Source organism: Eutrigla gurnardus (assembly GCF_963514095.1).
Source record: "Eutrigla gurnardus genome assembly, chromosome: 4".
NCBI classification, from domain to species: Eukaryota; Metazoa; Chordata; class Actinopteri; order Perciformes; family Triglidae; genus Eutrigla; species Eutrigla gurnardus.
The window spans coordinates 450,547-474,855 of NC_139918.1; the positions used below are offsets into that span (position 1 = coordinate 450,547).

Sequence of the window (24,309 nt, forward strand, 5' to 3'; positions counted from 1 at the left end):
CCGAATTGTGGTTGGAATAAAAGACAGGAGGTTGTCGGAACAGCTACAAATGGACTCCGAATTAACACTTGCAAAGGCAATACAAAAAGTGAGACTATTAAGAGACAACAGACAATACTGCACAACCAGAGATGGACAGAGTACTCGACCCCAGTACTTGAGTAAGAGTACAAATACTACTGGTCAAAATTTACTCCGTTACAAGTAAAAGTCGCTCAGTTGACATGGTACTCGAGTAAGAGTAAAAAAGTACTTGCTTTTAAAGGTACTTAAGTATCCAAAAGTACATGCTTTTAAATTTACTTTAAGTAAGAGTAAGAGTAAATTTCAAATAAAATGAATGGGATCACAGGACTACAGCAGATGTAGATGTTTATTCACAATCATTGAAATTGTAACCAAATGAACCTGCACCGTCCAACTAAATTTATTCACAATCATTGAAATTGTAACCAAATGAACCTGCACCGTCCAACTAACTGTCATTGGGAACTGGAACCCCCTCAATGTTAACGGGACAGTGGTGAGGACCCAAATGCGGACAGACAGGAGTTCAGGTGGAATTAACAAGTTTTATTGATTGATTCAACGGGCAGGCAAGCTGAGGGTCCGGGGTGTCCGTGGAGGGGGGCAGGCTGAGGTGTCTCAGAAGGGCCGGGACCATCTCCAAAGACTCCTACCACCCTGCCCATGGACTGTTTACCCTCCTACCCTCTAAGAGGCGCTTCAGGAGCCTCCGGACCAGAACCACCCGGTTCCGGAATAGCTTCTTCCCAACAGCTGTCACTCTCCTGAACTCTGCCTCCTGACACACTCTTATCATGTAACCTCATCTGTTCATATTATATACTGTATATACTATGTATATATTGTTACATTGCTTAATCTCCATGCACTACTGTACATATACGCTAGCTAATTTATATTGTATACACTTATTATATTTATAACCTGTAAATACCCTAATTCCATATTATCGCCTGTTTATAATCATTCAACTGTTGCAATAGCATTTACATATGTCAATACTGTATATTCTATATTCTATATTTTTATTATTACTGCTAAAGCACTTCTGGTTGGATGCAATCTTCTTTTCGTTGCCGTGTACCTGTGACTTGTGCAATGACAATAAAATTGAATCTAATCTAATCTAATCTAATCTGAGCAAGGAGCAGGCTGGGGTGTTACCAGGCGGAGGCTGGTGGGGCTGAGCGGGGCCGGGGAGCAGAGCAGGCAGGCAGGCAGGCGCTGGAGCAGAAAAAAGCAGAGTCAAAAAATGTGTCTCTTATCTTAAATCTTGTCTAAACCTAGAGTCGAGCAGGGTACTGACGGAACAGTGGCTACGATCTGGCAGCGAGCGTGTGGCAGGGCTGAGAAGAAGTAGTCTCGGTGATTGCAGGATGAAATGCACACGTCGATTGTTGACGACATGTGCTGCTGTCCTTGGTCGCTTGGCCAGGTCGCCCTTGAAAATGAGATCTTGATCTTAACGGGTCTTTTTACCTGGTTAAATAAAGGCTTAATAAAAAAAAATAAAAAATAAAAAGATGCAGCTGATGGGGCTCTGCTCTGTCTCAGCACACCTGAAATCACTCACTATGCACGCACACACACACACACACACACACACACACACACACACACACACTCAAGCAGTAGCTGTAACACTCAAAGACCAATGGTGTCCACACACCACTGGTTGAGAATCACTGTTTTACAAAAAACTACATCTCTGCTTTCAATAACTCAATGTTGAGGTCACTTGTCTTTACAGGAAGGACAATATAGGAGCACAACAAACTCTGTCTCCCCATGTATCCTTATGGGGAGGGATTACGTATTTCCGCTTTTACGTCGATCCCAGTGGAGAGCGTGCACTGCGATAGGTTTCCTTCTTTGACAAACACAGCTTGTGTCCAATAGTACTTAAAAAAAAGAAAGAAAAAAGAAAAAGACCAGACCTGAAAGTAACAAGTACTTTTCAGCCTTTCTAGAAATTAACTTGAGTAAAAGTAAAAGTATTTGTCTTGGAAATGTATTCAAGTAAGAGTAATAAGTACCAAAGAATCTAATACTCAAGTAAAGTACAAATCCTCTGGATATGTACTTAAGTACAGTACTTAAGTAAATTTACTCCGTTACTGTCCACCACTGTGCACAACAATGCAGTGGGAAGAGATCCCAAAATGAATGTGGACACCATTAAAACACATGAAAAAAGGAAAAAAAGTTCCAGTACACAGGACAAAAGATAAACAAAGGCAAAACATCAGACGCTCATAGTGAAAAGGAGTGTGGCCGGTGTGGAAAAGGACGCAAACATGCATGGAAAGACTGTCCAGCTTGAGACGTTGAATGTCGAAAGTGTCACAAAAAGGACATTATGCTATAGCTTGCCGTGGTGGTCAGGCTGTACACACTGTCACACAAGACACATCAGACAGTGCATTCCAGGACTATGCATTCCTAGGTGAAGTGAATTCACAAAATACAGCGCCATGGATGGAAAAAGTTCATCTGGATGGAGAAGTCATTCATTTCAAGCTTGATATGGGAGCAGACGTCACATCCATACCAGAAAGTGTCTTCAAACCAGAGCGAGATGGTAAGCTGGGAGACCACTTAAAAGACGATTTGGGCCAGGTCGTGATCCACTGAATATAAAAGGCTGCTTCCAGAGCAAAATGATGGCAAAGGGGCACTCTACTAATCAAGATGTGTATGTTGTGGTAGGACTGACACAATCACTACTCTCTACACCCAGACTGGTTCCTCTACCCTTGAGAGAAAAAGTATGTGAGGAATTAACTAGAATGGAAAACATGGGCGTTATTGCAAAGGTCACTGAACCAACAGCCTGGTGTTCAGGGATGGTTGTGGTTCCAAAACCTTTAAAAGCTTAGGATCTGTGTAGGTCTCACACCTCTCAATGCAGCTGAGAAGAGGGAATGTAACATTCTGCTAGCTGTTCCTCAAACACTTGCAATAATGTCAGATGCAAAAGTGTTCACAAAACTAGACGCTCGATCCAGATTTTGGCAAATCCCCATAACACCAGAGTCACAACCGCTCAACCTTCATCACTCCTTTCGGTAGATATCTCTTTAACCGACTCCCCTTTGGCATCGCATCGGCTCCAGAACATTTTCAAAGACGGGTGTCGCAGATGTTTGAGAGTTTTGAGGGTGTGGTATGTCATGCAGATGACGTGTTGGTGCATGGACGGAACAGACAGGAACATGACCAAAGACTACATAGTGTGCTCCAGAAGTTGCAGGACGAAGGCCTCACTCTTAATGAGAAGTGCGAGTTCGCTAAAGAGCACGTCATATTTGTCGGTCACAAAATAACAGCAAAAGGCAAAGAACCAGATCCAAACAAAGTTAAAGCAATACTACAGATGCCAGAGCCGACGTGTGGTGCCTGATGGGCATGGCAAACTATCTGGCCAAGTTTGTGCCACAGTTGGCCACCTTCACCACGCCACTTAAAGACCTACTAAGAGAGAAAAATGAGTGGGTCTGGGGTGAACCTCAACAGAGAACTTTTCAAAAGAAGAACTGAGCTCACAAAAAGCACTTGCTCAATAGTGAAACACAGCAGAAACAAAAGTAGCAGCAGATGCATCAGCCTACAGCATAGGGGCTGTTCTCACACAGAAGCAGAGTGATGACACCTTGCAGCCTGTGACATACATCAAGAGGGCTGACGGACACAGAGAAACGCTATGCGCAGATCGAAAAAGAGGCTCTAGCAGTACCATGGGCATGTGAAAGAATAACCTCATATATACAGGGTCTGCACTTCGCACTGCTAACAGACCATAAACCCCTGGTTCCACTGTTGAGTACCAGAGGTTTGGATGATCTGCCACCCAGGGTTCTGAGGTTCCGTCTGAGACTGTTGAGATACGACTATGATATTGTCCATGTCCCAGGTAAAAGCCTCATCCCTGCCACATTGTCATGAGCTCCACTGAGAGACATGCCGTCCTCTGACGACCTACAACTGGAGAAAGAGGTCCAGGTGTTTGTGGATGCTGTTGTGTCTTCACTCCCTGCCACAGACAAGCAGTTGGAGGACATCAAACAAAAGCAACAAACAGATGAAACATGCAAAGCAGTGGCACACTGCTGTCTAACAAAGTGGCCAGAGAAACGTGGACTGAAACCAGAGGTGGCACCCTACTGGCAGGTCAGAACAGAGCTGCATCTTGCAGGAGACCTTCTCATGAAAGGGGAAAGACTTGTTATACCACAGGTTCAAGAGGGGACAGAATGAACAAACTACATGAAGGTAGTAGTCATCAAGGCATCTCCAAGTCCCGCGCCAGAGCACAGGAATCAGTACGGTGAATAGAATAGAATAGAATGCCTTTATTGTCATTGCATTAAAAATACAACGAAAAGTACTGCTCCAGAAAAGTGCTTACACCACACATTCATAAATAAAAACATAAAAACAACTGCTATAGCTATAGCAACAATCAAATACAAATAAATTATATAAATAATAGCAATGTTCAAGAAAGAGTGCAGTGCCTTGATTAGCGTGTTTTCTCGTGATTGTTATGATTGTTTAAGACAGTCACTGCTTCTGGAAAAAAGCTGTTTCTGAATCTGCTCGTTCTTGTTTTGAGACATCTGTAACGCTTCCCAGAGGGCAAAAGTTCAAACAGTGAGTTGGCAAGGTGGGTATAGTCTTTTGATGTTTGTAGCTTTGGAGAGAAGTCTACAGTCTGCAATTTCCTCTAAAGAAGGTAATGGACATCCGATTATTTTCTGTTTATAACTGTATTTTTTTCCTGCCAGCTGCTGAGCTCCCGGTAAAACAAACATTTATATAACACATGAGAATGCTCTCTAAAGGCTGGATTATGCTTCCGCGTCGACACAACGCAAGGGGGCTTGCGGACCCCTTGCGTCCTTGCGGACCCCCCTTACGTCAACGCAAGGGCCTAACGTGTGCCTCCCAAAAATCCTCGACGCGCGTCGAGGCGACGCAACAGCAACGCAACACCAACGCAGCGGCATCGGCTGTGATTGGTCCGCTAACTACATCCGCTGGAGACCGCTATCCGGTTTCCACTCATAAACACCGCCATTTAAACTTTTAAAGGGCTACTTTTATTGTTTTCACCTCGTTTTATTGTTTGCACCTTCTCGCTTTTGCACAAAGAAATAAAACACCAAGTTCTGAAAAATTGTGGACGTTTAAAGCCGGAAAGTAAACAAATACGCTATAACGAGGCTACGACGATATACGCCAAGAGTCTCGGTCGGTCGGTCAGTCTTTACAAAAAACATAGCGCCCTTTCCCGGTGTGGCATTGAATTGCATTTCGACACGTAAACCCAATGCAGAACCACCACGGTCTCCAAGCAACTGCGTGGCCGTTGCGTTGCCGTTGCGTTATCACTACGCGGAAGCATAATCCAGCCTTAAGGTGGAGCAGTAGAAAAAAAACAGCAGTTTTACACAGACATTGTTATTTTTTTAAATCCTCAGGAAATGTAGTCGCTGCCATGCCTTCTTCACAGCAGCTGTGGTGTTGTCTGTCCAGGTCAGCCTTTCAGAGATGAGGGTTTAAATTTGTTTACCCTCTCCACATAGTTCCCATTGATGGACAAGGGGGTCAGGGGGTCGCTTCCTGAAGTCTATGATGAGTTCTTTGGTTTTATTTGTATTGAGTGTCAGGTTGTTTTTGCTACTCCAATGAGCCAGCCTGTGGACTTCTGCTCTGTGCGCTGACTCGTCTCCCCCTGAAATGAGACCCACTAAGGTGGTGTCATCCGCAAACTTTATGATGGTGTTACTGGGGTGGGACGGGGTGCAGTCATAGGTGTACAAAGAGTAGAGCAGAGGACTCAACACGCAGCCTTGTGGGGAGCCGGTGCTGAGGGTGAGACTGGAGGACATGTGGGGGCCAAGCTTCACTGACTGGGGTCGGTTGGTGCGAAAATCCATGATCTATGAGCAGATTTGGGGAGAGAGGCCAAGATCACACAGCTTCCTGATGAGAATGTCGGGGATGGTGGTGTTGAACGCTGAGCTATAATCCACAACCAGCATCCTGACGCATGTCCCGCTGTGTTCCAGGTGGTTCAGGGCTGTGTGAAGAGCCATGGTGATGGCATCCTCTGTTGACCTGTTGGACCTGTAGGCAAACTGCAGCGGGTCTAATGTTGGTGGGAGGCTGGTTTTGATGTGGTTTAATACCAGCCTCTCAAAGCATTTCATAATGATCGGGGTCAGTGCCACGTGTCTATAGTAATTTAAAGTGCTAGGGGAGGACTTTTTTGGGACCGGGATGATGGTGGAGGACTTCAGACAGGAGGGGCCCAAGCTGGTCCAGCAGCCTTCTTTGGGTCCACTGACCTACGCACACTCCTAACATCGCACTCCTGTAATGTAAATGGTTGGCTTTCAGGGAGTGGGGGCAGCACATGCAGGGATGGACTCTTAACCTCAAATCTTGCAAAAAAGCAGTTCAGCTCCTCAGCTAGAGAGGCATCCATGTTGGATAGAGCAGGCCCTGCCAGGCCCGCTTTGGATCATTGTCTGTGAAATGTTGTTCTATTTTGTTTATATAATCCCATTTAGCCTCCTTGATGCCCCTTTTCAGGTCAGCTCTGGCTGAGCTGTAACTGGCGCTATCCCCTGACCTGTATGCGGCATCTCTGGCCTTGAGTAAAGTCCGTACATTTTTATTAAACCATGGTTTCTGATTTGGAAACATTTTGACATACTTGTCCACAGTAACTGCGTCCACACAGGTTGTGATGTTAGTGGGGTCGGATGCATGTGTATTTTTTCTCTTTCTTCTGTCATTTCAAATTGGTGTTAAAGTTTGTTTTTCACTTCTAAGTTGAAGTTAAGGGTCTATAGAACAATTTGAGTCCGAGGGCCCTAGTTTCGTGGTGCAGCGCAGGGCGGCGGAGGGTGGCGGAGCCGGCGTAATGCAAGTTTCGACGCGCGCAGCCTTGCGCACGGTCAGTTTGGCAGTTTGGTGGATCGCCTGTGCCAAGATGGGTGTTGCAGCGCAACAGTGGGAGGCGTCACAGATTCAGCTTGGCGTAGCGGAAGTTTCGTGGCAAAAAGCCTCGCCGAGACTGCGCTGAAAGCTCGCCAGCTCCAACCTGGTCTACTCTCGGCGCAAGGCGCAAATAAAGTCCATTCATTCAAGGCGAATCACAGCTGGCGGAGTGGAAGTTTGGCTGACGGCGCGCAGTGCGTACACGTCACCGAGACCTCACAGGCAGGTTTCCACAGTTCCAGGCACATTTAAATGCAATACATAATCACAACAAGCACTATTTAATGCAACTAATTGAATCAACACGTGAATTTATATCTATATAGATTGTCCCGTCACATCTGACGTCAGATCAAAGGCGGATGGCACGCAACTCAGCCTCTCGGACCAAAACATCTCCCTCTCTCTCTCCTGTTTTTTATAATATCGGCATTGTTATTATTATGATACGCACGCACAGCGCGTGATGTGCGTGGTGGGAGCGGCGGCGCTGCTTCTGTCATCGGGTTGTCAAGTGACGGAACTTGCACTGAACCTCCCCTAACGCATTAAAGGTGAGGAGAGGAGCTCATTTGATTGGTGAAGATCTGAATCGGCTGTATTAATCCCAGTCCAAGCCTCGTCTCCTCCTCGTCTCCCACTCACGCCTTCTTCTCCTCCCTCTTTCCCACTTGCGCGGGTGGGCGAGACGGGGTTGTGCCTGCGTGAGCCTGCGCGGTGCACAAAACTTGCAAAGTCCAGGCGGACACACCCCGTCGGCGTAGCGCAGGTGCATTGAATGCTGACTGCGCCTGGTCTACGAAACTAGGGCCCCGAGTGTCAAACACACAGATAAAAAAATGGCCTCTAGGGGGCGCCGCAAAATATGTAAACTGCTACAACTTTTGATTAGATTAACCAAATTTAACATATGAGGTATGTATGGATTCTGAATTAAAAGGATAAACTGGTATGCTAAGCATTTGGTGACCAGATTAAAAAAAAAATACACTTTTAGCACAAAATTTTAAATGGACACAAGCGAAATTGTGCTTTTTTAAAGATAAAGTCTGAAAATATCCTCACAGTTGCAAAGGAATTATACTTTTTAATGTTATTTCATTAAGTCAAGACTGTGATGATTAAACTGAAATTGAAATGCTCCTCACTCTTCTATTCCATGCCCTAGGGGTGCTGCAAAATGTAGTAACAGCCATAATCTTTGTATGTATGGATTTAGGATCAGCAGTCCCAACTTTTTTTTCAATCAATCAATCAATCAATCAATCAATCAATCAATCAATCAATCAATCAATCAAGCCATCATTTTATTCACAAGAAATTTTCACAAAAGCACTTTATATCTCCCACTCTATGACTGGCAACTGGATTCACAAGAGGGCAAACAAGTTTTCCTCAGTTTCTTTTTGGCACAGAATGCACAACTCCCATTTTCTTGCCTCAGCCATCTCATGAAAACAGAATTCAAGCAGCCCATACCCTGCTCGTTGAACTCCTGTATTTTGTCAACAGGAAAGATAAAATATAATAGTTTTGTCTTTACCTTTTTGTAACCAAATCAAACTTAAAGGAGTCATAACCTGGTTTTATACGTATCCAGCCCCCCTTGGATCGCTTTGGATCAATTCGTAAAACTTATTAGAAAAAAAAAAAAAAAATTTAATCAAACATTGAGCTTGTTCTGACCCTTTTTCGTACCGCGATTTTATCACGCGAGATTACGCGCGAGGTTTTGACTGGTCCGGATGTGCATTGTATAATATGTAATGAGGCGCGCGTTGATTCGCCGCAGGAAGGACAGAGCCGGGGGGGCTTGCCTGCATGCAGACTCCAAAACATAAACAGCCCCCTGTCATGGCGCACACACTAAATGACGAACCTTACGGAATTCAGGCATTTATGTACGAACCAGAGTCGGAACCCGAACCGGAGAGTGAAGAGCCAGAGACGGTTGAAGAGACACGTTTACAGCAGGACGTCAGGTAGCGGAAGGGGGGGGGGTTGGGTGGTGAAAGAGGGGTGGGCTTATGCAAGTAGCCTCCACGGTGACGTCACCGTAGGCGCAGAATCAAAATCTCGTGCTTTAGGAATGCACACCCTTGTGTGCTATTCCTGTTCGGAAAAAGAGCAGAAGCGAAAAAACGGCGCCACTTTCAAACTCCAGCCTTTCAGGCAAGTTTCAACTGAGGTCAAACACAGATATGCATGTTTTAACAAGAGAAATTGCGATTTCCTGGTGATGACTCCTTTAAGTATGTTATGTAAAATTAACAACTAAAAACCTAAAATTCACGACAGTGCAAGACCTAGTAAACCTATTCATTCCATCCTGCTGCCAGCATTAAAGTTAGCTTTAACTTGTGCTAGCAAAATGACTATTTGGATTTATTAGCTACTAGCTGCTTTTGATATTTCACAATTTATCACACATTATTTGTCTGTACAAGTTCATTAAAAAAAATTACTTAGCATCCAAACGTGTTCATTGTTGTTTTCTTACCTTCAAAATACCAATATTGCCGGAGAGAAATTAGCTCAGATGCTTGATTGTCAAATGAAGGGAAATGTGTCTGCTAGTCTGCCCTCTTGTGGCAGTAGATGGCATAACTCTACCATAACTTTATTTTTCAAAAATCACAGTATTATGTATATGGATGAAAGCAGAAAAATAATTAAGAAGTGCAACAATAACAAAAGGCCTGCAAGTTGGGTGCTTCATATCACATAGGCTATATGCAGCCATATTTGTGTATGGGTATCCTAGCTATTTTTGTGCTATAGGGATATTCTGAACACCAATCTTAAATCCAGTTGAGTCATTACACAGCCATTATTTACAATAACTTTAAAAATCATGTTTCATAGCAACTTTCAGGACATTTCCAGACTATCTTCAAAAAAAGCACAAAATGTATTTTTAATCTGGTCACCAAATGTTTGGCATACCTGTTTCTCATTTTAATTCTGAATCCATACATACCTCATATGTTAAAATTGGACAATCTAATCAAAAGTTGTAGCAGTTTACATATTTTACGGCGCCTCCTAGAGGCCATTTTTTATCTGTATGTTTGACAGTCAGACTCAAATTGTTCTATAGACCCTAAACTTCAACTTGGAAGTGAAAACCAAACTTTAACACCAATTTGAAATGACTGAGCCTTTAACTACCCAACTATGTAGCACACAACAGTCGGTGTAGTCTTCCAGGTCTGGCTGTGTGAAAACATCCCAGTCTGTGCACTCAAAGCAGTCCTGTAGCTGTGCAAGAGTCTCCTCCGGCCAGGTTTGAACAGCCTTGATTTCTGGCTTTGTCCTCCTTCTAAGGGGAGTGTAGGCTGGTATGAGGAGCAGTGAGAGCTGATCTGAAAGTCCCAGGTATGGAAGGGGAACTGCTCTGTATGCAATTGTGTAGCATTTGTGTAAACATGATCCAGTGTGTTTTTCCCCCTTGTAGCACGTTTCACATGTTGAGTGAATTCAGGGAGTACAGTCTTTAAATGTGCCTGGTTAAAATCTCCCGCAATAACGTGGGCTTCATCAGGATGAGCCTTCATCTGTTTGTTTATAGTGTAGTGCAGGTGAGCTAATGCTGCGCTAACATTAGCAGGGAGGATGTATACAGCCGTAATGATCACCACTGTCAGCTCCCTCAGTAGATACAGTGGTCTGCATCTGACTGACACAGCCTCGATGTCAGGAGAACAACAGCGGTGTATGGTTATACTGTCTGTACACCAGGCGTCGTGCACATATAGACAAAGTCCGCCGCCTGTGGTCATACCTGAGTCTGGGGATAGCCGAGTGAAGCCAGGTTTCTGTGATCACAAGCACACAGCAGTCCCGGACGTAGTTGTTCTCTGTCAGCTGTAATTCTAGTTCATCCATTTTATTGGAAAGAGACCTGGCGTTGGAGAGGAATAGGCTTGGTAGCGGTGGCTTGTGCGGTTGTTTCCGTAGCCTAGCGAGTAGCCCCGCCCAGTGGTCTCGCTATTTCCTCCGGAATGTTATATATCCGATGGAAATGCTCGGTGACGACTCCGCTAGACTGAAGTCCACAGTTAATGAGCTCTTGTCGGCTGTAGATGTTGTTGGGGAAGTAGCAGGAACAGATTTGGTTATCAACAGATGATTATTAAAGTCAATATGATTATCGATATTAATAATTATATTTAATATATTATTATGATATAATCATAAATACCCTGCTGAAAAATCCAGTAGAATCCCATTAGAAAAAAACCATTAGGTTTCTAATGGTTCCTAATGGTCTAATGGGAATTGGAACCCCATTAGGAACCATTAGAATAAACCATTAGGAACCTACTGGTCCCATTAGGATGTAAAACCATTAGGAACCTACTGGTCCCATTACAATGTAATAACACTAGGAAGCTACTGGTTCCATTAGAATGTAATACCACTAGGAAGCTACTGGTTCCATTAGAATGTAATACCACTAGAAAACTGGTCTGATTAGGATCTAAAACTATTAGAAAACATACTGAGAAACCTACTACTGCAACAGAAATTATAGCAGACTCCTAACAACACTGGGCACCAGAGACATGTTTACATATGTGTAACTGTGTATGTTTTCGGATATTTTCCCCTCCAATTTGGGAACAGGACATATAGGGCTTGACAACTTACTGCAGTTTGTTAATTTAATAATTTTTTTTCAGCACATGAACCATAAACCAGAAGTTAAAACATATTGAATATTTTGGAGACATGGACAAGGGAAGTGGTCCCCGGAGGAAGACGAAGTCGAGGGGTCTTGTATAGCAGTTTAACTGTCTTTTGGTTTCCCCTGGAGAGGAATATAAAAAGAAGAGACAAAGAGACAAAAATATTCATATTTTAGTCACAGCCTGACTTTCAAGACAGAAATTTCAAGAACATTTCAAGATTTAAAGGGGAAGTATGGTCCCCCCCCCCCCCCCCCCCATCTACGTTTATCTAAGTGAGTGGTGGGATTTTTAATATTTGCAATTGCTCCAGTACAAAGCTTGTTTCAATGTATTCCAATGGGGCAATTGAAAATGTTGATATGTTACATTTTCAAACCACTAACCCCTTGGTTGATAAACGACCTGCTCTATGAGTCCATGAGACATGAATCTTGTTTTGTTGGATTACGTTTTTTTTCTCATTTCTTCATGTTTACCACAGCTGCTGAAAATGTAATGAGTTTGAATGCAACACTCACCTCTGTCTGAGGGCCCCTTTTTCTAATGTCACTCATTTTTTCAGAGATGCTTCTTCTTACAAGGGCTAGCTGCTGCTCCATGGCATCCTTTGCGTAATTCAGCCCTACAAGGCGGGCCCTCAGGCATTCTATAGCTGTGTACACACCGGAAGAACTGCCCGACTCGTGTCGGTAAATTCGGCGTCGGCTACTTAATATGGCCGACTCGAACAACGCCATGGGCCGTTCACACCTACGGAATTACAGCCGACGCCATACGTTCCGCGCTTGCGCGAGATGTAATGTCTCCAAAACAACAGGCGGCGCTAATCTGTATTGTGGGCCAAAAAACACGAAAACCGGAAGTAGGCGGTCCTCTCTAGACCACCTTCTTCGATTCCACTGGTTATCTGGTATGTTTACCATCGTCACTTCCAGGCTTCACTGATTCGCTAGTCAAGCTGCTAGCCTCCACCAATCAGAATGGTAAAAGAATGACCTACTCGAATGGCGGATTACACATTTGAATCGGCTGAAATGAACGCCGACGTGGGCCGATTCGAGCGACCACACCAAGGAGACTCATGTCACGGACGCCGACTCTCTCAAAGACGCCGATTTTCGGTCCGGTGTGAGCCCGCCTTATGACCACAGACAAAGAACTTAGTGATCATTAACAAACTACAGCAAAACCTAGTTTCAGTCACTGAAGGTTCTTAACACAAGAGAGAGTGATGTTGTTCTGGATATCATCACTGGTGCCCCCTCGGTTGTAGGAACGAGGCTGCAGACCAAGTTCCGAAGACAAGTAAAAATGTTTCAGTGACAGGTTAAATTTTGATAAATCAACACACCTTAAGAATAATTGATCTGAAAGTGCCATAATTAAATAAATACACCATTAAATAATTAATCAAATGTATCATTAAATTAAATCATTAACTAATTAAAATGTTGGACAGAATATCATCACTCTTAATCAATCACAATGCGTGAAATCACTCAGCTGGGTCTAACTGTTATGTAATAATGTATCAGGTACCTACCTTTTATGTCACTTTTTCTGGGGTTAGAGGACTTTGGGGACAGAGTCTTTCACTGCATTTGATTTTGACCCGGTAACACTGTGCTCTTTAAGCTCCTCTGTACCCCAAATGGCAACTTCCAAGGATTTGCAAAACTGGGAGTGGGACTTTGCCGCCAGGACCCTCTGCCATTTCTCCTTGTCGAGGAACACTCCAGGCCCAAGTTTAATCTATAAAATGGAAACAATTGTTCTGTTAGACCTGAGATTTCAGCCTATTAGTTTTTCACCTGGGGATTGTTTTTTGAAAGTAGAATGGGGTTAGGATAAAAGAACTGATGAGGACATAATACTGAAAAAGGAATGAGGCACAAAAGAGTAACGCCGAGTTTACACCGGTTGCGGAAGCTGCGGCGCGGCGACGAAAATTGCGCGCGGTCCACTGCCCCCCTGTTCACACCAGACGCGTATTTCTCCGTGACGGTCCACAAGCGCTTCTGCTCAGCTGTTGTTCAGAGCTATTTTTTCATTATGGAGTAAATAACCCCATAAAATTAATACGCCATGTTTCTGTAACCAAGAAGTTTGAACACTTCGGTAGTGCAGATATACCGTTGAAATACATATATTTGTTTATCTACTCTTCACATGTATTAAATATATTGTCTCTTCCTGTTTCCCAGTGCAAGTTGAGATACACAAATATGATTGCATTTGTCAATCGCGGTATTTTATTTTGAAAATTGCTTTTATTTTGAAAATTGACCAGATTGTCTCATATATCCGCGTCCGGTGTGAACCAGGCGTAAGTGTAAAGGAATCAGCATAAACAGTAGTATTAAATACATATTGGCAAGTATTAATATTTTAGTCCAACGGCTACAGCCAAAGGTCCTTGTAGAGCTCTGGCATTCAGAATCTGAATCAGAAATCCTTTAATGTCCCGCAGACGGGGAAATTTGTTTGTTGCACCAGCGTCGGAATATTACAAGAAGAGCAATAGCAAAATAAACAATATAAAATAGACATAACTTTTAAAAAAGAAAGGAAATAAATTAGAATCAAATCGACGTATATACATATTTACATGATATAGTGCAAGAGTGGACAGTCATTTTTATATACAAATTTTAAATATGTATAATAAATATGGTGATGAAATGGGTTTGAACAGAGTTATTGCACAGTGCAGAGTACAGAGGGAGGTCTATATGGAGCAGTGCTGGTTGTAAAGTCTGACAGCAGCAGGAAGGAAGGACCTGCCTACCTCTCCTTCACACACTGAGGGTGTATCAGTCTGTTGCTGAAGGAGCTGCACCAGTGGAGTCCGAGTGTCGGAGCAGAAGGAGACTATTAAGGGCATAACTGGAGCACTCTGCACAGTGCAAAGGAGCATCCCATTTCATCCGCATCAAACTGCCGAGAGTCAACCAGGCACACCTTTTCGACCTGAACAGCCCCCCCCCCCCCCCCCCCCCGTCGGCTAAGACACCAGGGTCACGCACGGGGAATCTTGGATGTGTGTGTCTGGCCAGGGCTGGATTAGCACCCCAAGGGCCCCTGGGCACCAGGTCCCAGAGGGCCTTGTCGCACAGACCGCTGGCATCCCACACATCACATCCACCCATTACAAACCAGGAAAGTCATTCAACTCCACCTTAATTAGACCTATTCACAATTGTGTATATGAAGTACCATGTCAAAACCAGACCATAATCACCAACTATTATGTCAAGACTGTCTAGTACAACTAAGGCTGACACAAACAGCAGATCAAATAAACACAACACAGCACAACACAACCCACAACATCCACACAATGACCACTAGGGGGCTTACAAGAATGCCATCCTTATAGCCACACAGCACAGCTAAATGCAGCCAACATATGAACTTGACACACCAACTACAAAATAGCAACAGTCTTTACAACTTTGCAAACAATTCTGTGAACTTAAAAGAAGCCTGTACAAAAGATAAGATAATCCCTCTGTGCATGCTTCTTTCATTGTTTATAATTGCAGCCCTTGTGAATTCCCACACTGCCTAGGTCATTGAACGCACCATCAGCTCCCCCCAAGTGACTAAACGAGCTTGTGTGTGTGTGTGTGTGTGTGTGTGTGTGTGTGTGTGTGTGTGTGTGTGTGTGTCAGACAGCATAATCAAAAGCTCTTACCCTTTAGAAGTTTTTCTTCCTGGACTTGGCCTTGGCAAAGTCTGCCACCAGGTCTTCAAAATCCAACTCCTTTACCAGATCGCTTTCGATGGCCATCAGGGAGAGTGCTGATAGTCTATTTTGCCCCATTGAAGTCCTCAGTTCATTTTTTATTCTCTTCAAACGTGAAAATGTCCTTTCTCCCTCACAGTTGGATACCGGTAAGGTAAGGAAAAGCCGAAGAGCCACGAAAACGTTTGGAAAAGTTGTCTGCAGTCCACTCTTCAAGACAACTTGCAGCAAGTTTGCAGGACTTGCACATGTTTCAAGATCAGACCTCACATAAGAGCGGAACTGGAGGAGCTCCTCTGCAAAATCAGTCCCATCCAGGTCCGCGGGATACGACTGCGAGAGCGCAGTTGCGCGCGCCCGCAGCTCAGTCTCACCACACTCCATGTCAAAAAGGACACTAAAACGACTGTTTATCTCCGTGTATGCCTCCAGCCGATGTGTTAATCCTGACAGCAAACTGTCGATGATTGTGTTGTAAGACTCAACTTCAAACTTTTTACTCCCAATGAGAACGACTTCGTTTCCAGGTGTCTCATCGTAACAGGCTTTCCTTTTGCTCACACGGTGAGTCTCCGAGTGGTAGGTCTGTGTCACACCGGTGACAGCCCGAGCTCGGGTCTCAAAGTTGGTGAACTGCCCTCGCAGTGATGCGACGTATGTGCGCAGTGATTCCAAAAGGCGCACGGCGGTGTTCAGATCCATGTCCATCTTTTGCAAGCTGTCACTTGTAAGTTTGAATCGGTGCAGCACAGTGTCCCAAATTATGGTCATGAGCGCTGTCTCCAGCTTTCCAAGTTTGTTGTACAACGCAGCGGCCTCGCGCCGCGTATCCTGCCGCTCCTGGGTGTCAGATGCCATCATTTGCAAAGCCTGTCTGATCGCAGGATAATTTTCACAGAGGGCTCTTGTCGTGTCCCCCCGACAACTCCACCGTGTGCTGGATAGGGATTTTAGTTTTTTTGTGACATCCTGAGTAAGTACCTTATTCCATCGGTGGGTGGAAGAAGAACAGAAGGCATACAGTGCTTGTAGCAGGTCAAAAAAATCGCTTGCTTCCCGACAGCTGTTTTCCACACAATTCACACCAACCAAATTCAACGAATGTGCGGCACATGGGATGTAATGTATGAGCGGATTTTGTCTTTTGAGATGGGCTTGCAACCCGTTATATTTCCCTGACATATTTGAAGCATTATCATATGCTTGCCCGTGACAATCGGTGAGATCCAGCCCCAAATCACTGACCATCTTCTGCACACATGCTGCCAGACTTGACCCTGTGTGACTGTGAATGGGTTGAAAGGCGATAAAGCGCTCCACAACTCTGCCCTTCTCGCTCACAAAACGGAACACAAATGTCAGTTGGTCTACATGAGACATGTCAGGCGTAGAGTCTACTATGACAGAGAAATATTTCGCCTGCTGCAGTTCGGTTGCGATTGCTTGTTTTGTTCTGTCACCCATCATGCCAATAAATTCCTCGCATATGGTTGAGGATAAATAGGATGTACTTCCACGGCCTTTTCCACCGTAGGTCTCCATATGCTCCTTCAAAAATGGATCGAACTGTGCAATCAACTCTAAAATGCCGAGATAATTCCCATTGTGTGGAGAATGTAAAAGTTCATCATCTCCGCGGAAAGGAAGGCCCCTTTCACTCAGGAATTTGATAACTGCAACAATTCGCCTTAACACTTGTTTCCAATATTGGCCTTCTGCTTCAATTTGTCTTGCGAGAGAAGCATCCACAGTTCCCTCCTTCTTAGTACGACGCATGAGATCCAGCATGCACTTTCTGTGTTCAGCACCCCTCTCATGTTCCCTGACTCTGTCTCCACCATGTTTCCAGTCACAAAACCCCCTCACAAAAGCGTGATGTGAAGAAAACATTTTGCATGCAAAGCAGTAAATTTCTCCAGTGGACGGGGAATAAATTATCCAGTCACGATTAATAATTTCCCCATTTTGAAGCGTTGTAGTGAGAAGCTCATTTGTGAGGGGGCGAGTTTTTCCCGTCAGCGGCTCCCTCTTGCTCGATGCTGGGTATTTTTTCGCCTGATTATGAAAAGCCATAGCCCCTCTCGCTATAATATTTTCACGATGGCTCTCACTTAACACGCCCCATAGAGCGGGGTCCTCCGACGGCTCACCTGCGGTGCTAGTGCTCGGGGGAGCCGGGACTGGTTCAGAATCCTCCTCCGGTTGCTCCGGGACTTCTGTGGCCGAGGCCGGGCTAACATTAGCGGATGGCTGTGGCACTGCTCCGCCGCTGCTGGTGCTAGCGCTGGTGCTAGCGCTGGTATCCTCCGGGTCTATTTCATCCTCTATTTTTTTGTAAAATGATGTGATTCGCCGGACATCTTTAATCACCACCGCTTCTCTCTTTTGCTTTTCCTCTCTTTTTTTCCTCTTTGCTCCACCGCTCAAGTACTTTTTTTTATCCATAATTTTGCTTTCTCTTACCCACGCTGTAACTGACCTCCCGCTCAAACACTCTGACCTCTCGTTCGGCAGGGGGCGGGGCCCATAGCAACCAAGGGTTTGGTTGCCATGGGCCCTTGGTTGCCATGGGCCCCTGGGCACGTGCCCAGTGTGCCCCAATTATAATCCGGCCTTGTGTCTGGCGTGCATAGCCCCAGGAGAGAATGTGGTGGGTGCAAGGGAGAGCTCAAGGAGTTGAAGGGAGCATGGGTGTCCCCACGACACCATGACAGATGACTCGACTTGTAAGGGGAAAGTCAGTGCAGCTGTAGGCCAATGCCCGAGTGTCTCTTGTCACAGGCCCGCGCCCTGTGACCCCTCTGGTAAGAGACTGGGCTGGACCCCAACACTGTGGCTGACAAACCTCTCGTCTGGATTTAAGGGAACATGGACCAGTGTGTCAGCCCGCGAAACCCCAGCTGCGAAAGAACGCATGGCGTAAATTCGATTGATGCCTAGCAAAGTCAGCGCTCACTGGGACCCATCCTCAGTTGTGCGCCTTGGGATCATGGAGAGAAGGAAAAATATAAAAAAATAATCTAAAGTGGTTTGAGGTTAGGCATTGGAGCAGGGAATGTAGTTTTAGAGTAATTAACAAGGATGGTTATAAACTAGAAAGGGCTGTGGTGATAACTGACCGGACCAATTGCGGAGCAAAGATTTTAGAGTGCGGCGTGATACAAAATACGTGAATCAGAGGCAAAAAGGCCACTTTCGGTCAAATATGCATTCTGCAGCATTAAGAAGAGCTGTGTAATAAATTGCTGATAACCATGTTCAAATGAGGCGTATAAATTATTTGGAAGGTGCCTGCTCACATTTCATTTTAATCTTATTTTCTTACTTTTATTTAAAAGATGTTACCAATCCAAAACTGTGTGTGAAATGGTTACTTTTCCTTCTTCGTCCAGGTCTGGGGCGACCACTTCATGTTCTGCTTGCAGGTCTGTTTCTCTGCTTCCGGCTTTGGGGAGAGACTGCTTCAGGTTCCCTGTAAAATAAAAAAAATATGAATAACATTATAAACTAGAAAAAAAATAAAGAAATCACAACCAGTAAGCAGCACTGTATGCCCTCTCAGTCTGGTAGTGGCTATAGGCCCTGCAACAATTATTCTCACACAAACTGACACTCAAACAAACAAGTTGGACAATGAAGCTGCAGTAGGCGCCACTCAAAAACAAAAGCACTCATTTAATCTAATAAGAAAAAAACTTGGGGAGAAACCTGGGATACTGAGGAGCTGCTCTTGCAAGCGCAGGTTCAGACTGCGGATTGTCTTTAACTCTTCAGACAGCTCCTTATTCTTTTCCTGCAATCTCTGAATTTGGGCTATCTTTTCAGCCAATAGCATTTCATTGTCTTTATTTCTTTTTTTAACCAGAATGTATTTTTCCTTCAGCTCTTGTAGGACACTGACACTTCCTCGTCACGCTCCTCCCTTTCCCTCTACTTGGTTATCTTCGCTTTCTTTTCTTTCATAATCTCAAGCAGTAAACCTTTCCGTGCCTTTGCCAATTGGGTTTTCTTCTCCTTCTGCAAGGTTGAAACAGAGAAAGTCAAAAGAATGATCTCATACATGCAACATTAGCCCCCATACTTTCGGGTTTGATTTGCTGCCAAGTGAACGCTGGGCAGCTTTCTTCAGAATTGCAAGAATTGCAATGGTCGGAAAGAAAGGTAAAGCGAATTCTGTGGCATGGAAACACTTCGGTTTCGAGGAGTCTGGCTCAAAATAAACGAAAATATTGTGCAATGTATGTCACACGACCGTGTCTGCACCTCAAGGGAACACGACTAGTTTATTTAGTAATTTAAAATCCTCACACAGGGTCATACATAACCAAGCAGTGAAGGGACAAAAAAACAAAAAAATAAAAAGCTCCTCAACTCCTGCCTCCGCGACAGTCCTCAATTAAGGACACACTATGTGTTACCATTATGTCACCATTTCAGCAGAATTGCGCTGCCTGCCCTTTAGAATTAGAATTAGTTTATTGAAAAGGGGACAGTGCAATTTCATAAAACACATGGTTACACATGGTTAAAAAAGCCAGAATTAGCCAGAAGGCTAGTTTTCATCTGTAGTCCCCTGGCCATGATGTAAAAAAGGCAATAAAATTACAATTAAAAAAGAAGAAAAGAAAAGAAAATACATGTACAAGATAATACAAAATACATATGCAAACACTTACTATACAATTAAGAAAAAATGCAACAACACATTATCATAACATCAAACATCACAACAGGCTTATCTTTTAGTGTTGGCAGCTATAGGTGTTGATAAGCCACGTTTTCAATTTTTTTGTGAAGGCCTTGTATGTTGTGAGCAGTTTAACCTCCTCAGGTACTGAGTTCCACAGACTTGCACTTCTTACTGACCAGGCCGACTTACTGAAAGTGCTCCTACGCAAAGGAATATAACAGTCACCTCTGACAGAGCCTCGAGTGACACGCTCAAGGCTGTTTCTTTGGCTGATGAAGTCTGCCAGAGGATCTGGAGCCAATTTATGCAGTACTTTAGAGGTCAGTTTTAAGTCTGCAAATGTGTGAAGACTGTCCCAATTTAAAATACTGTATTTTTTTTAAATTGCACAGTGATGATAGTGCCTAGGTTTTTTATCCATAACTTTAATTGCTTGTTTGTACAAGATTTCCAATGGTTTTTTTTAACTCTGACCAGCCTGGGACCAGCTGGTTAGGCAATAGTTGAAGTGACTGAAAATCATCGAATGCAAGTACATTTTTGCGGCTTCAGTTGACATTTCATTTCGAATTGCACGAAAATTTGCGAGATTTAACTTGGTTTTTTTACACAATTTGTCAATATGGGCTTTAAATGAAAGCTCTGAATCTATTATTATCCCAAGATATTTATATTGGCTGACAATTTGTATTTTTTCTCCATTAACATGTATGTCGGGGTCAGGGGATACTCGATTTGTTTTAGTGAAATACATGCCTACAGTTTTAGAAACGTTTAGCTGTAGACAGCACTCCTGCAACCAAGTTGTAACACAGGACATTGTTTTAATGAGTTTAGCGGCAACAGTGTCTTTGGTGTGACCATGAACAAAGAAAACCGTGTCGTCTGCATACATTAAGCATTCACCCTCAGGACAAATAGTGGGCAAATCATTAATATAAAGACTAAATAGAAGGGGGCCTAATATTGACCCCTGAGGGACTCCGGAGGTTAGCCTAAGAGGGTCAGATCTGCAGTTGTTAACTGATACAGATTGTGTTCGATCATGCAGATATGATTCAATCCAGCTCACAGTATTTTGAGAGAAGTTAAATTTTGAGAGCTTGGTAAGAAGAACAGAATGATTTACTGTGTCAAATGCTTTCCTGAGGTCCAAAAACACTGCCCCTACAACCTTATCAAGAAAGAATTTTATTTTCTCAATAAAGAGGCGTGTAGCCATTTCAGTGGAATGCTTGGATCTGAAACCAAACTGCATGGCGTGGAGGGAGGGGGAGCTGCTGTTTAAGTGATGGACAATCTGCTGTGCCACCCATTTTTCCATTTTGGAAATGGCCGGAAGAATGCTTATTGGGCGGTAGTTATGCAGAGAAGTTGAGTCACCGGATTTAAAGACAGGGGTAACAATAGCAGATTTCCAGGCCTTTGGAAAGTGACCCAATAAAATTGAAAGATTAATGATTGAGGCAATAGGAGTGGCGAGAGCTGAACCTAGATCTTTGAGCATGTTCGGGTCCATTCCAAAAACATCCTTTATGACGAATGTCGCGGAAAAGTTGCAAGAGAAGTGTCAACAGCATTATATTTTGCCACCACAACGGACCTATAGTCGAGCCACACCGGGATAGTGTTTATTTTTACATACTTTTAATTCATTTTATTGATAATTTATCTGCATTTTTCTTGTTTTTCAGTTCAAACTTATTGTGTTAAATACTAGAGTTCAAAGTTTAATAAGTGCTTGTTCTCAAATCAATGAATAATCATCTTTAATAATCGTGATTACAATATCAATCAAAATAATTGTGATTATGATTTTTGCCATAATCGAGCAGCCCTACGCATACGCATAAACAACAGAGCAGCTGGGAGCTACTGCTACAACGAGGCTAAAAACAGATATCTAATAATTTTTTTTCCATGTCAGGCTTCAGGACACTTGGGTCACAATGGACGAGCAGTATGGAGGTATTTGGTTGTTTCATAGTGAGCACAGTCCATTGCCATTTTATTGAAAATATGTTGCTAGCCGGACCCACCCTTGGAACTCCAAATGCGTTTTCATAAATCCAAAAGTTCTTCCAACCCTTTGTTGGCATGACGGTGAGTATAAAATTGATGAATTATTGATTTTAAGTGAAATATCCCTTTAATGCCCAATAGTTCTTTAACTGAAAAGATTAATGGTAAATTGTACCTGTTCGATGCCACTTCCACTGGTCATAGGGGCTGGCTCTTCGCCTTCGCTCTCCACCGGTGGAACTGGAATCCTTCCTCTACCGAAATCCCCTTCATTGTCTTTGAGACACAATTAGAGAATATATACTAGTATTGATGTTCCAGCTCATGAAAAATGACAACTACTACTATACTCAATATTCAAAATGCATTATAAGATAGCAAGCTGGTATTTTCTGAAGCAATTAATATGGTGTGAAAAGGGTAAATTGGTAAACACATTGGGCTTTTGCATGTTAATTCATGATCCATCACGACTAACAAAACAAAGATCCAAAATTAGCAAGGCCATAATGAATTTTACCTGCCAATTTTAATATCTGCCCATCAAAGAAGGAGCCACTTTCCTCTGGGGTCCTTTTCCATAGGATCCTGTATCTCCTCTTGACATTGAAGTCACATCAAAATTACTATGAGAGACAGGAAGAGAAAAATAACAATGAAGAGAGAGACAGAGAAATACAGAGAGAGGCCAAAACGGTCAAAATGGCCAAGACGGTCATTTTGACCGTTTTCAAAACTAAGTTATAAACTGAGTTTATGACCAGTTACGACCAGTGCCATAGAAACGTTAGATAGCTTTGACAAACCAACGTACCGGTAACTAGCGTTAGCTCGCGTTAGCTAAAGTAGCTAACATTAGCCACTGGCGCCGGAACCTATTAGGCCGCAAGGCCAATGGCCACCCCACTTTTCGGGGAAGGGAAAGAAAATCATATAAAAAAATATATTGCATTGGTCATATAGTTCTTTCCTAAATAACTTATTTTCTGTGTAATAAGTGTTGCTGGCCAGGTGGTGGTAGTGGGGGGGCCATCTGCTGGATGATTGAATCATGACGGACTGCTTGATCGCGTGGCAGTCGGGGACAGTGCCTCTGGACTGGCAGACCGGGGTGGTGGTCCCTCTATTCAAAAAGGGGGACCGGAGGGTGTGTTCCAACTATCGGGGGATCACACTTCTCAGCCTCCCCGGGAAAGTCTATTCCAGGGTACTGGAGAGGAAAATTCGGCCGATAGTCGAACCTCAGATTCAGGAGGAACAATGCGGTTTTCGTCCTGGCCGTGGAACACTGGACCAGCTCTATACCCTCTGCAGGGTGCTCGAGGGTTCATGGGAGTTTGCCCAACCAGTCCACATGTGTTTTGTGGACTTGGAGAAGGCATTCGACCGTGTTCCTCGTGGCATTCTGTGGGAGGTACTTCGGGAGTACGGGGTCGGGGGCCCTCTGCTAAGGGCTGTTCGGTCCCTGTATGACCGGAGCAGGAGCTTGGTTCGCATTGCCGGCAGTAAGTCAGACCTGTTTCAGGTGCATGTTGGACTCCGGCAGGGCTGCCCTTTGTCACCGGTCCTGTTCATTATTTTTATGGACAGGATTTCTAGGCGCAGCCGTGGGCCGGAGGGGATCTGGTTCGGGAGCCACTGGATTTCATCCCTGCTTTTTGCAGACGATGTGGTCCTGTTGGCTCCTTCGAGCCAGGACCTCCAGCATGCCCTGGGGCGGTTTGCAGCCGAGTGTGAAGCAGCCGGGATGAGGATTAGCACCTCCAAATCTGAGGCCATGGTTCTCGACCGGAAAAAGGTGGCTTGCTCCCTCCAGGTCGGGGGGGAGTTCCTGCCTCCAGTGGAGGACTTTAAGTATCTTGGGGTCTTGTTCACGAGTGAGGGAAGGATGGAACGTGAGATTGACAGGCGGATCGGTGCAGCGGCTGCAGTAATGCGGTCGTTGTATCGGTCCGTCGTGGTAAAGAGAGAGCTGAGCCGAAAGGCGAAGCTCTCAATTTACCGGTCAATCTACGTTCCTACCCTCACCTATGGTCATGAACTTTGGGTCATGACCGAAAGAATAAGATCCCGGATACAAGCGGCCGAAATGAGCTTCCTCCGCAGGGTGGCGGGGC

The 24,309-nt window shown here is 44.2% G+C and overlaps 1 protein-coding gene across 1 annotated transcript; it reads right to left on the bottom strand.

Annotated features, from left to right (window-relative positions):
• Window positions 1-11,699: 11,699 nt before the first annotated feature.
• On the bottom strand, window positions 11,700-22,807 carry LOC311012034 (BEN domain-containing protein 5-like). The gene is made up of 7 exons (XM_084007325.1): window positions 22,713-22,807; window positions 22,368-22,468; window positions 19,189-19,497; window positions 18,855-18,952; window positions 13,272-13,484; window positions 12,251-12,378; window positions 11,700-11,851 (listed from the first exon to the last, which is right to left on the bottom strand). Exons 3-5 carry the CDS (start codon window positions 19,313-19,315, stop codon window positions 13,299-13,301), a joined length of 411 nt encoding a protein of 136 aa, XP_083863451.1. The 5' UTR covers window positions 19,316-19,497; window positions 22,368-22,468; window positions 22,713-22,807; the 3' UTR covers window positions 11,700-11,851; window positions 12,251-12,378; window positions 13,272-13,298.
• Window positions 22,808-24,309: the final 1,502 nt, after the last annotated feature.

Coding starts and splice junctions, on each gene's coding strand:
- LOC311012034 (XM_084007325.1), bottom strand. CDS start 19,315: ATGCTATTGGCTGAAAAGATAGCCCAAATTCAGAGATTGCAGGAAAAG. Junction 18,953..19,188: donor GCAGCTCCTCAGTATCCCAG/GTTTCTCCCCAA, acceptor TTTATTTTACAG/GGAACCTGAAGCAGTCTCTC. Junction 13,485..18,854: donor ACCTGGACGAAGAAGGAAAA/GTAACCATTTCA, acceptor TCCATTTTATAG/ATTAAACTTGGGCCTGGAGT.